The sequence below is a fragment of the Echinops telfairi genome, unplaced genomic scaffold, assembly GCF_000313985.2.
Source record: "Echinops telfairi isolate 266 unplaced genomic scaffold, ASM31398v2 ScPeMD7_7457;HRSCAF=8495, whole genome shotgun sequence".
NCBI lineage: Eukaryota > Metazoa > Chordata > Mammalia > Afrosoricida > Tenrecidae > Echinops > Echinops telfairi.
Window position 1 is genome coordinate 22,728,626 of NW_022111357.1, and position 13,721 is coordinate 22,742,346.

General features: G+C 47.4%; 1 protein-coding gene across 2 annotated transcripts in view; it reads right to left on the reverse strand.

Moving 5' to 3' along the window:
• The window catches only part of ZBTB40 (zinc finger and BTB domain containing 40), a 78,765-nt gene that overhangs the window by 27,861 nt on the left and 37,183 nt on the right, over nt 1-13,721 (reverse strand). For both annotated transcript variants that reach the window (XM_045298818.1, XM_004705123.2), the window contains 2 exons: nt 7,479-8,216; nt 6,986-7,119 (listed from right to left, as the gene is read on the reverse strand). In XM_045298818.1, the coding sequence (XP_045154753.1) occupies nt 6,986-7,119; nt 7,479-8,216 (872 nt within the window). The remainder of the gene's footprint in view (nt 1-6,985; nt 7,120-7,478; nt 8,217-13,721) is intronic.

A 13,721-nucleotide genomic window follows, 5' to 3' on the forward strand; every position in this document is an offset into this window, starting at 1 on the left:
CCTGCACCAAACATGATGTCCTTCCTCAGGGACTGGTCTCTCCTATCAGGATGTGCCAGGTAGGGAAGACACAGTCTCCACATCCTTGCCTCTACGGCGCCCTCTGGCCTTACGCCTTCCAATACAGCTCGGTTTGCTTCTCAGCAGGCCGTGGGGCTTGCAATGTCCTTCTCCAGCACCGCCCTTCAAACCGCGGATTCCTCTGCGGTCTTTCTCACCCAATGTCCGGCTTTCACGTGCATTCTCACAGGGACGGCCGTGCCTTCATGCGACGGACTCTTCACACGTGCTCTCTAACCGGAGCTCTGGTCCAATCCAGAGCCACATGGCTCTGCGGGATGTGCCTGCCTGAACCCCAGCTTGCCACCTGAACCCTCTGCAACATGGAGCACCACCAATTAAGGCCGCAGCAGTAAGATCAGCAAGATGAGCATTCTTCTGTGGCCTCACCAAACACCTTTCACACAAATGGAAAGAAGGCCATTTGGAAGACAGGGGTCATAGTGCAAGTTTAATAATGAACAGATTGGAAATGTAAAAACTCCCAGGAGAATTGGTGGGGTACAGTGGAATTTTGCCAAGGGTAAGGTCAGCAGTTGGAGAAAGAAGAAACCATCTGTTCCCATAAAGATTTACCACCTTAGAGACCCACCGAGTCTACAGTCACCATGAGTGAGTCTCATCAGTGGCAGGGGCTTGGTTTGGTTACATGATCTTCATATTTGTACTTGGCAAACAACACCGTACCTTTGATGTTTTTAGTGAACGCCATAGAAGTTAAAAACAATACAAAATAAACAAATAACCTTCTCATGAGAAAGTCTTCCAAGGAGCAAAAACTTACCATTTGCCACATACACCACACCCCCTCTCCCCCCTGGCCCCCTCGACACATGAAGGATCCCATCTCTGTCTGCGTTTGCAAAGGAGAGTTTTATTCCACCCCTCCCCCACCTCCCCCACAAAACCCTCAAACTCATTGCCATCCAGGCAAGTCCAATCTAACTCATAGTAACCCTAGAGGGGCAAGCGGAACTGCCCCTGTGGGTTCCTGAGAGTGTAAATCTCCACGGGAACAGAAAGCTTCATCTTTTCCCCAGGGAGCAGCTGGTGAATTCAAACCGCTGACCTTGCGGTTAGCAGCTCAGTACATACCCTGCCATGCCACCAGGGCCTCTTATATCATCTCTTTAAAATCTGCTTTATCAAGAAAGCAGTAGGGGCCCTGCTATAGGCACCCTCCAAAATCGCTCTTGTTTTTCAGGTGAGGTTACACAGCAGCTGTGATGTACCTCCCCTCGCTCAGCTCAAGTTCTGGGACATGCGCACTGCCTTTGTAAGCTGCCTCCAGAGACCACACGGCAAAGTAACAGGGTCTCTAGCCAGCAGTCAGTGGGTGTGCTTGGAAGCAGATGCTCTGAGGCCTGCGGACAGCAGTCCTGATAGAGCGCTGGACTGAGGGACCCTGAGCTTCTAGCCCCCAGAAACACGAGGAGAATATTTGCCACTTTAAGCTGAATTTTAGAGCAAGTGTTACACAGCAAGACAGACCCCATTGCAAACACCATCGTGGGCATGCTCTCTACACGGTCTCTTGTGCTTCTTCGGCCCTTTTGCCGCCCCCCCCCCCTTTTTGCATCTCAGGTGGTGCAGCATATTCTATCTTCTCTAGCAGATCCTATCCTTGGCCAGGTTTTTGTTTTTAATTTATCTGAAGCCCTCTGAATATCCCAGAACTCCCTCTCTTCGTATCCAAGTTGTCCAGCATTGCTATCTGTGCCAGTGAGGAAGAGCAGCTCTCATCAATGGTGGCATCTGATCCGCTTCTCATTAGCCTCGCTGCGGTCCCCCTCTGCAGAACTACTCAGCGGTGAAATTAAAACATTTGTTACCTCCATTGCTCAGTAGTGACGCGAGGGTGACCATCTGGAGAGAGGAGCAGGAGAGGGCTGATGAGAGGCCCAGGCAGGCGCAGTGCAGCTGCCTGGACAGGCCTGCTCAGCACTCCTCCTTCCAGAACCTACTGGGGACCTGCACCACGGCCAGTGCTATAGCTGTTATTCCATCACCCCCCACAGTCGCCTGGGGCTCCACAGCCCAGGAAACCCTTTTTTGAAATAGTGTACCTGCCTAGATGGAACGGTGTCACCTACTGCCACATGCTGGGCTCCATTCATTGCTACCATGTGGCAGAACCCCAAGAACAAAAGCCACACGGAGAGTGGTCAGAGGGCTAAGTCTTCTAACCAGATATTTCTCACTCCTGTGATTCTCAGTGCTGAATGTGTATTAATGAGTAGTCATCTAAGGAATTAAAGAACTTTTCCACCTGCGAGTGGAAATATTGGTCAATTAATCTAAAGATGAGGGAGATTCCTGGTCCTCTACCACACACAAAAAATGACTCTTTCCTTTACACGCAAGTCTTTTGATGGAATTTGTTTCCCCACCTGTTCACCTGCTGTCTTCTGATTTGTTCAGGTTGCACTATAGTCTCTGCCGAGCAGAACACAACAGCTCAGCCCTGTCCCAGCTGCTGTGCACACATGCCGCCGACGTGGTGCCGCACCCTTCCAGGAGCCAGCTGTAGCCGAGACTCAGGCAGACTAAAGAGTTCAACCGCAGTCTCGCGGGCGCGGCTTATCAGCAGTGGCCTGGATGAAACACTGCCATTTCCTAGACCTGATTCTCCCCTTCACCCAGGTCTATGGGGCAGACTTGCGCGGAATCCAGTGCCTCTTCTTCTTTGCCTCAATGATTACTATAGAGCCTGTCACTGACTGAGATTCCCACTCCATAAAAACAGCGGTTCTCAACCTGTGGGTCGCGACCCCTTTGGGGGTCGAATGACCCTTTCACAGGAGTCGCCTGATTCATCACAGTAGCAAAATGACAGTTATGAAGTAGCAACGAAAATAATTTGATGGTTGGGGGGTCACCACCACATGAGGAACGGTATGAAAGGGTCGCGGCATGAGGAAGGTTGAGAACCACTGGCCTAGAGCATCGAGCTCTTCGATACGACCATGAACCTTAGACTTGGTAATTAACAGAGAAGAGAGTTAGACAACCACCATCACAGAAAGGAGACTTCCAGTCTCCTGTGGACCTGTCAACGGAACGCTACTAACTCACCTCTCAAGAGAGTCCATTCCCCAACATCCTTAGTGACCCTAGAGCACAAGCCCAGGCCCGGCTTTGCTGACCACCTCCAGATGGAGACAGGATTGAAAACACAAGACTCACGGGGAGGAAGAGATGCGTTTGCCCTTGAAATACAGCTGAAGGAGAAAACAACGCTATGGGTCTCCGGCTGTGGGAGTCTCTCTGGAGCGTGAGGTGAAAGTGGCTGGAGCAGTAAGGAAATCACCAGAAGTGCTCTCTCCTTATTCTCGTCAAAGACGCGCTGTGCTGTCTATGCATGTCATTAATTAAGAGCAGGTTGTGGTTAGGAATAGAGAAGGAAGACAATGAAGAGTTTGAGCATGAACGTGGGGTGGAAAGTGTAAGGGGCTTCAACGGAAAGTTTTGCTCAGCTCAGCTAACAAACCTGTTAGGTCAGCACCTGCTTTTCCAGCTCGGATAGGATATTACATTGAGCTACAGACAGGCAAAGCCACTGCCCCCTCCCAAGAGATTTCTCCGTAATCAGCTTTGGCTTTGGTTTCACACAATTCAAGCCGCCCAGCCTCGCCTCATGCTGCAGCAATCACTGCTAGGGAATGGCTTCGCCACCTTTCATTATCTAGCTCAGAAATACAAGCAACAAGAACCCGGTGCAAGGTGTCTTCCCTGACACTGAGCCCAGGTCACTGCACAACCCCCCCCTCCACGTCTCAGGAGGGCAACAGACTGGCCTATCTGCCACCAGATCTGCAACGAGCCTCCAAATGCCACATCCAGCCGTATATCCCTTTGCATGTGAAGCCCTGCCAAGTAATGATAACTGAACAATTAATTAAATACTCCTTATACAATGCTCAAAATCATGCAAACTAATCATCAGTGGCAAAAAGTGGATACCTGGGATGGGCAAGTGGAAAGCATAGGACAGCAGGATGACAGAGGGACAACAGGACACTTTGGAGAGTGATGGATATGTTCACAATCAGGATTGTTGTAATGGTTACAAAGCTGAGGTCACACATCAAATTGTACACTTGAAATAGGGGCAGTACATCACTCAGATCTTAATAAAGTTGTACACAGAGAGAGAAGCGGGGGATGGCCTGATTATCAAACGGTTCCTCCTTAACTCTGTATTTTATTTCATTTGCTCATATTTTCCTATCACAGCTTTTCCCTTTTGCTTTCTGAAGCCAGTGATTTATTTCGGAAGACAACAGGATTGGTTTGGATGCAACCACCCGGTGGTTTGTAGAACTCTTACTCTGACCTCTAAAACCAAAGGAGAAACAACATAAGCCTATAATGATCCCCAACAGTGCCTCCCTGTTCTTTCAAAGCACTACTAATGGTGTTACTATCAAAAGATTAGGACAAGAATCAAGACGAAAGAGATAGGATGTCGGATGACTCCATGTATAGCAGATATTCCCTGAGCACCTGTTCTGTGCCAGACATTTTTAGGCACGAATGTAAAAAAAAAAAACCACAAAAAACCCCAAGCACAATTCCAGCTAATACAGAAGTGACACTAGTCACGGAGGGTCTAAGGAATGATGTGGTGCCTCTCTGACCATAATTACCGTAAGCGGAAAAGTCTGAAGAGAGAAAATGAAGTAGTGTGGTGTGTCTATCAGCTTCCATGACAACAAACTACTAATAAAAGTAGTAGATTGAACAGTCAGAGGAGAGCATCCAAGTGCTGAACGATGAAGCCAGACCTCCTTCCACACAATCAGTACAAAAAGGGCCAAGGAGTTACAATCCAAACCCTGCCTAAGGGAGTCGCCCGGTTTAGTCCAGCCTTGGAAAACAAGTGTATCCTCCAAAAAGAATTATAGCCTCTGTGGACTGGCCACAGCTAAAACAAACACCAGACATTGAGTTTGTTATTAAAACAGTAACTGTCGCGCGCCGTCGCTGCCTTGCCTCTCCGGGGTTCTGGAGCGTCTCGCAGGCTCCCCCGTGCGCCCGGACTACTCCATGGCCCGTTCAAAATGCGCTCTTGCCCTCAATAAAATAATTAATAAAAAAAAAGAATAATGAGGGTAACAAATGTACAAATGTGCTTTATACAATTGATGTATATATGGATTGTGATGAATTGTATGAGCCCCCAATAAAATTACTTTAAAATAAAAAAAAAAAAACAAAAAACAGTAACTATATGAATCAGGGACACCATCACGTTATCAGGCATCTCCTGTTTGGATTAACAGGAGCTAACAAACACCAGATTATCTCAGCAACATGGGGAGGCCTCCCTCCTCGGCCCTGACCAACCAGACAGGCAAGAGGCATGGCTGGAAGGAAGCGGAGGCCAGTGGTGTTCGAAGGCGGCTGTGGGGTCTCACTCTGCAGGCTCAGGGAACCAGGGAGCACACAGGTGGGGATGTCTCAGAGAGAGAACCATTTGGCAGTTTGCTGTCAGGCAGTGCTTAAGCTTTGACCCCCAGGTAGGTGTCTCAGTTTCATCCTGGGAGGCAGCAAACTCAAAGAGTGTCAGAGAATAGCTCTACAGTCAGAATGCATAGGTTATTATTTGACTCCCAGTCTTAGAAGTTCTGCAGCCATGGCCAAGTTACATCACCTCTTTGCAATAGTATTTTTCCATTCATAAAATGGGACCTAAAAATAATAGCTACTTTGAGAATTTCTGGGGGGATGAGATGACACATGCACCATGCTGCTCAAACCGAAACTCGCTGCCACCGAGTCAATTCTGACTCATCACTGCTCTTTTGGGTTTCCAGGGCTTTACATCTTTAGGGGAGCAAATGGCCTCATCTTTTACTCAGAGTGGCTGGTGGGTTTAAGCCATGACCTTATCGTTAGCAACTCAATGTGTAGCCCTCTCTGAAACCCAAACCCATTGCCATCGAGTTAATTCTGACTCATGGCAACCCTACAGAGGGTTTCCAAACAGACTGATCTCTCCTGAGAACAAGTGCAAAGTACGTGAGAGGACGCCTCGGCCGTCTTCACTTCTAAGGAGCATCCTGGGTGTACTTCCCGAATGCCAGATTGGTTTGTTCTTCTGCCAGTCCACAGTACTTTCACTATTCTTCACCAGCACCCTAATTTGAATGCATCAACTCTTCTCCGGTCCACCATATTCACGGTCTGACTTTGGCATGCATGAGAGATGACTGAAAATGCCCTGGCTTATGGCAGGCACACCTCTGTCCTCAAGGGGAGAGTTTTGTCCTTGAACACTTTAAAGAGAAAGAGGTCTTGTGTAGCAGATTTTCCCAATGTAAGACATCATTTGATCTCTTGACTGCTGCTTCCACGAGCATTGTGGATCCAACCAAGATGAAATCCTTGACTTCTCTCTATTTATTTATTGTGTTGTTTATATATCTGAAAATGGGCACTGTCTTCCTCAAGACCGAACGCAATTTACTAAATACGTTTATTTTACATCTGGTACCAGTTTTGATTATTCGTTGCTGTTTTCTTTGTGTTAACTTTATGTATGGCTTACAGCTCTGATTTGAGGCTCCCCATTACTGACAACCGGCTGCCTCCCTCATGACTGCACATCTCCTTAGGGCGACCTGCTGGGCTAATCAGGAAGGAGGATCCACACCATCAAGTATCCTGGCTCAAAACTGATAATAAGCTGGGATTTGCCTGATGATCAAAACGTACCTCCACTGTGAATACATCTTACCCGATACTTTTGCCAGACTAGCCTTTGGGGAATAAATGTCAGGAAGAGTACAACTGAAGGCTGATAAAATGGAAACCCTATGGTCGTTGGCATTTTCAGATTTCTGGCCCAGATGAGAAGGTGCCACAATTTCGAAAACGCTTAACTAGCAAACACACAAAACAGAAAGAGACAAGGACCTACCTCCTTCTGCGGGCCTTTAATTTCTGAACAGTCCTCCAGTCTTTGTAAAACATCCTGGGTAGCAGAGAGTGCCTCTGAGAAGACACTTTCATTTTCCAGAAGAAAATCCAGCTGGTAGCACTTCCTCTCGTTCTCTGAATGTTAAACAAGGAAAAAGACCAGTCAGTCATTAAATAAAAGTGGAAGCTGTTGGTGCAAAGCTGTAGGTCGCAAGTTCCAGCAGACAACAGTGGCTCCCCTCGCTTCCGCACACACTCAGCCGGGTTAAAAGATGAGTGGTCACCAGTAAGCTACATGAAAGGCAGAGCACAGCTTTTCTGGTCTGTAGTCCATCTTCAGGCTCAGAGCACCCACCCCACTTAATATTGGTGTCCTAGCTACCAGTGGTCTCTGGAAATTTTACCTATGTCACAAAAAAATCCCTACAAACCACTGAATCTACTCACTGGCCATGGGGAAACAGCTTAGGAAGCACGTGCTGAATGAGTACTACCTGGCTCTGGGCTTGCCTCTGTCGCCTTGGTAAGGGCTGGGGAGCCCCCCTCCTTGGCAGCAGGTGGCTCCGAGGGCGTTGTGGTGCTCCCTGGAATATCCTGGGCAGTAGGACAATCCACGCTCGACTCCTGAGAAGCCCTCGGGGTGGCCTCCCCAGTCGTGGCTTTCACGGGGTCCCCTGAAGGGGCAGCACCCTCTGGGGGAGCCCAGGGATCCACAGCCCCCCCAGAGGGCAGAATTTCCATTGGAGGCTTCTCGGATTCCTTCCTGAGTGGCTCTGGGGATGGCTCGGCGGCCTCTCTCACCACCTGGCCCTGAACAGATGAGCCGCTGACAAGGCTGGTCAGCAGGTTCTTACAGCTCACGGCCACATCGAACATCTGCAGGCTGTCGGCTAAGGAGATGATTTTGGAGAAGTTGTGCTTGCCCACAGGGAGCTTGCCAGTGTACATCATCTCTAGCAGGAGGGCGAACTCCTCGGGGCTCACCATGGAGGCGTCGATGGAGATGGTGTCTGTGGAATCCAGCAGAGTCTTGAACAGGAGGCTGGCGGCGGCCAGGACAAGTTTGTGAGCGCGGAAGTAGATGGAGCCGATGGAGATGGTGCAGTCACAGAACTGTTGTTCCTTGCACAGGGCGTAGAGCTGCTGCAGCAGCTGCCGGCTGTAGTCGGGGAGCTCCATAGCAGATGCTGCGCTCAGACCTCCCTTTGTCGGGGGCCCCCTGGGGGGGCGGCCTGGAAAAGCCCCAGAGACACCGTGTTAGCACTCAGAGTGCCCAGGGACGCCCCAGGCCTGGACTGCGACCCAAACCAACAGGCAAACACAGGGTGCTCTACAGGGTGTAGGACTGGGCCAGGGACTCCATAATCACGGTAAAGATCAGGTGCCCTGGGGGCGCGGTGGCTAAGTACCCAGCTGCAAATTAAGGTCGGTGGTTCAAGGGCACCAGCCATTCTTAGGGAGGCAGATGTGGCCACCTGTTTCCCTCAAGGGTGCTGTCTCAGAAGCCCAGAGGGGCAGCCCTGGTCTGTCCTGTAGGGTCTCTATGAGTCGGAATCGACTGGAGGCAGTGGGTTTGGTGTTTGTGCTTGATAATTATCATATGCTTAACTATATAAATAAGCCTAGGCTGGATCGTTTACAGTAGTGTTTCCTCAGGTGGGCAATACTGCCCCCTGGTGGGTGGGTTGTTGAAATCATCCAGGAGGGCTACAAAACCAGATACCTAGACTTTGTCCTGGGTAACAGGCGATGCATTTTCAATTGCCAGGAAGGCACTGAGTCATTTTCTCACCTGAAAACTCAAATACACTCACTGCCACCAGGTCGATGCCGACTCGAGGGGCCGGTGGTTCTTGAGTTCTGCAAAGGGTAAAGCCACGTGGGAGCCTGTGGATTATAGAGAAGGCCTTCTTTCCATACAAGACAACGTCAGAGTAAGAACCGGGGTCATGACCAGAGCCTACAAAGTCCTTCATGCCCTGCCTTGCCATGAGCTCGTCAATCCTGCTCCTCCCGCTTCCCCGCCCCTGAGATGCGCGAGCCACTGCTGGCCGTGCTAGTTTGGGAAGCGCCTCAGCATGCCTGGGTCTCAGGGTTCCCGCTCCAGCTACTCAAAAGCAGTCTGGCAGGCCTCCTCTGACCGTCTAAACAGCAATGCTTCTTTATTCTCTTCTATAGCACCTACCACCTACTGACACGCTGTCATTTTACTTGCTTATTATCTATATCCCTTCACCAGAATGTAAGCTCCATTCAGGCATGCATGGTGGTTAAAATTCTGCCTGTCGCACGTATTGTTGGTGGAAGGAACAAATTAATGGGAGAAAATGCAATAATAGAGATTCACACACAAATACCCAATTTGTGGCATAGGAGCTGGAGCCAGAAGCAGAGGAGATGGGCCCGTGTCTTAGAGAGAGGTAGGAAGCCTGCACGTGCAGAGATAAGACACCACCAGGAGCAGAGAGGAGGCAGGCTAGGCAGTGTGACATGCGAAGTGCGGTTACACTGGGACATAAAGCAGGGGGCAGAAGTGTCTGGGGACAAAGCTGCAGGGGGAGGCGAGGTCCTGGCTGCAGAGGGATGGATAGGCCATGTTTACGAGCTTGAAATTCAACCTGAAGGGAATGACCAGTCATTACGGCTCAAAGGCTTTCAGCCTGAGAGTCACATGGTCAGCTACACATTTTAAATACATCACCTAAGTGGTACTTGTGCAGAATTTGAAGGGCATCCTGCTGGAAATAGGTTCCACAACAGCAGGAGTCTTGGGGGAGGAGGCGTGGGAGTCAATGAGCTCTTCAACCGGGAGCTGTGTTACTAGGCAGGAGAGGGGGGAAACCAGAGACAGACCTGGAACTGCCATACTTTAGCAGCAGGGCAGAGGGGAGGGGAGGGAAGGAGCGTCAACTCCCAGACTTCTGATCTGCTAAGTGAACAGGTGCTGGTGCCACCACCTGATCCGGATAAGGAGAGAAATGACAGCTTAGGGGCAGAAACCGTTAGCTCAGGGGCTGGCCTTGGTGGTGTTTATGTGAGGGCAAAATTGTACAGTCTCACTGATAGAAGGGAAAATTACATTTAGAATGAAGAGACCCATGTCAAAATAACAGGGATTGCTTCTGTTAGCAGGACCATGACGCCCACCCCTACCACTGTCAGTCACCATGATTTATATTTCCAAACATGTGAAACAGGCATTTTTTTAAAAAGCAAAGAAATAAAATGACTTCCTAAAGAAGTGTAAATTCTTGGGTCCTAATCCTAATTGACTCAAAGCTTGCCTGTGCTATGTGGCTCTGTGTCCCTGTGGGGTATTGGTGAATTCATATCGTTTTCTCAGCTTCCTCGGAGAGATCTTGGAGAACATCGAGTCTGGTTGCTTCAGTGCAGTTTCTGTTCTAATATTTGAACCATGATATATACAAATGTACACAAGGCTTTTCCTTTAACAGATGAAGAGACAGACCTAGGAGCAGGGGGATTGGGGGGAGGGGCGGCTTGCTGGAATGATAGTAGCAGGATTTGAGTTCATTGCTCCTGGTGCTTGTGAAAATAGGAGGGAAAAGGCATTAAGATTTAAAACAAGCAAACACAGGAACTATTTTTAGAAAAGGGCTAGGATGCTGCAGAAAACTGTAAACTTAACTCATCTTAACATCTAGAGAAATATCAGAACAAGAGTTCAATTTGCACCAACTCTGAACCTGGACCGAGTTTGCTTTTGTCAATAGAACAAATTTTATGAATATAATGAGATGATTTTTTTTCCTAAGACAAGAGTGGCTAATAGCCCTCTGGGATTGCATAAATCAATAGGTATGTTTGGAAAGACATTAGATCTTTTTAAACATACTTATTAATAATAAACTAGTGCTTGGAATTTTCTTTCAGCACAAAATAAAAGAGGTTATTTTATGGTCATTTTTCTGGGGAGGATATTTACCTCTATCATCAGATTGAATCAATAGGAAGACTCCCCTCCCTTAAAGATCCAGGGAGAGATCACTGTGCATATTAACCCCAAGACCAAAAATGCTTCATCTTTTCGTTAACAACTAAACAGAAGAGTAAATTCAGAATAAGCAATTGGCCAAACTGGGGGGTGGGGGTGTGGGGTGGAGAGAGGGAAATTGAACAGAAGTCTGTGGCTTCCCAATGGAGAAACACTAAGAACCTGGTCAAAAGCTTGAACTGAAAAGGGGGATAAGGAAAGTTAAGCCAGGAAGCACTCCAGGGCAGTCGAGGGCTACATGATGAGTGTTACGCCAGCAACGGTGAAAGTTAAAATGTCACTGCAATTAATAGAAAAATCCAGAATACATTTTTGGCAAAATAGTCCAGAGATAATGTAATAAGGCTTCTTTTCCTAATGTAAATACGTAGCAATGCTGGATAAAGTATAACAAAAATGCTTTTAAAATACAAAGCCATGCTTTTAAAAATTAAAAAAGGAAATTCTAAGGCATGTGAAACAAAAGCGTCCTCAAGGCCAGAGAAAGTGGAAACGGGTGCCGTGGTGGGTGGCAGGGCTTGCTGCCCCTAAACAGCCAGGGCTTGGAGGAGGAAGTCTTAAGCTCAGACAAAGGCTGGAAATGCAACCAGGCAACCTAGCCCGCCTTGATAAAGCTCTCAGAAAAACCTCTCTGCTCCTTGGCCCAGGGAAGAAGCAATACAAGTTGCTAATTACACCTGGGCCTGGAGTTGAAAGGAGAAAGGGCACCCACAAGAAATCTAAATGCAGTGGGACGGGATCCTAACTTACACTCTGCTATCGAACCGTGGTGGCAAAGTGGTTACATGTTGGGCTGCGAAGGTCAGCAGTTTGAAATCATCAGCCAGACCTTGGGAGAACAAGGCTTTCTACTCTCCTAAAGAGTTCCTGTCTTGGTAACCCACCAAGAGAGTTCTATCCAGCCCTATAGGGTCACTATGAGTTAGAACTGACTCAATGGCAGTGGGGCTGGTGAGTTTGGGATCACAAAGGAACCCTACATCGAGTGAAAACTGGTCTCTGGCATGCAGCAGAACAATCCTGAAACCATTCCGTAGGAACGAATTCCTAACCCAAGTACAGGGGCTCTTATGGGGGGCGGGCAAAGGGGAGGAGGCAGACCTGAGTGTGAAAGGCACAACGATCAGAGCTGAACACACTGTGTTGGAGGGTCTCTTTGAAGCTGGGGAGGAGAAAGACTTCATAAACGATGCTCCAAAAGCAAATAAAGGTTTCCATCAGCATGTTCTACAGACCCGATTGACAGACAGGTGGCAAAACTGGACAAGGGCATTTACAAATGATTTTAAAAACGACAAAGAAGTAATATCTGGAGTATATGTGAAATGCCTGCAAATCTGGTGTGTGTTTGTGGGGGGTGGTGGGAGGTGGTGGTGGTGAAATCCACACACAAAGTATGCAAATTATATATCGACCCAGTTTAGAGTCGGGAGTTAACACTGGTGCCGATTAGGAAAGGTTTTCTATATGCTTTGCCTGTAAGGAGGCTTCAAAAACTTTGTAGAAAAACAGAACAAAAAGATCATTAATGGGCTTTTTCCCATGAACTTTTGAAGCCCCCTTGTATATTAATTCATTTTCTCTTCTTAAATACTTCATGAGTCAAGTATCTTTACTATTTCCTTTTTACTGTTGGGGAGCCGAAAGGTCCAAAGTGCTTACAGAAGCTAGATGTTAACCCAGGGCCCTCTTGGTGGGAATATAATACGATAAAGCTGTTTTGGAAAAGCAATCTCGTAAAATTAGCTCTACAAATGCTCCATGCTCCAGGAATTCCACTTACTGGATACATATCCTAGGGAAAATCCTCACAGAAGTCCATGAGAAAACCTGGCTAAGACTGGTAGCAGGGACATGAGGGACAACTTCAATGTTCTTCACTAAATGAATGTATAAGAGAATAGGCAGGATGTATATACAAAAACCATGCATCACAAAGAAGCAAAAACTAATATAGGCAGCATCGTGGATAGATCTTAAATATCCAATGCTGACTGAAAAAAATAAGAAAAGAAGGAGATCTAGAGGAAAAGAATATTTAAGTAGTTTTAAAATCACAAAATCAAAAGCACACCAAATACTGGATAAGGCTATATATACATTTTATCAAATGTGTTAGAGTAGGGAAATACATAACAGTTTTCTAGTTAACTAGTGCTACTGTAACAGAAATACCAAGCAACTGGCTCTTATTAATTGTCTTAGTTTTTCAGTTTAGGAGGTTAGAGATACCAGCTCTAGGGGAGTCCTTGTCTCCTTTAAGGAATGGTGGGCCTGCCATTCCTTGGAGATCTCCATGTGTCTGAACCACTGACCTTGCCCCAAGTCTAGGTGGTTCTCAGCACAGGGACCCTGGGTCCAGAGATTCTGCTCGCAGCTCTTCTTCCTCGGTAGTCTTCATTCCTCTCTTCTCTCCTAGCTTTTTTCCTTTTGTAAGATTCAAGGTGTGAATCAAAGCAATGGTGAGACCTGAGTAAGAGTGTGACTTGAGCAAGGGTGTCATCCTTCTAATACGATTCACACTGATACTCTTAACATATAGAGGTTAACAAACAGTCCTTGAACTAACTACAAACTTTTCTTTCTTGTTGTGTTTTGTTTTGTTGTTTTTTTTCTCATTGGTTTGTTATTGTTGTTGTTTTGTTGTATATTGTTGCTTGGTTTTGCTCTGTCTTGTTTTTGGGCATGTTATTATCTCCGCAGGTCTGTCTAAATAAGATAG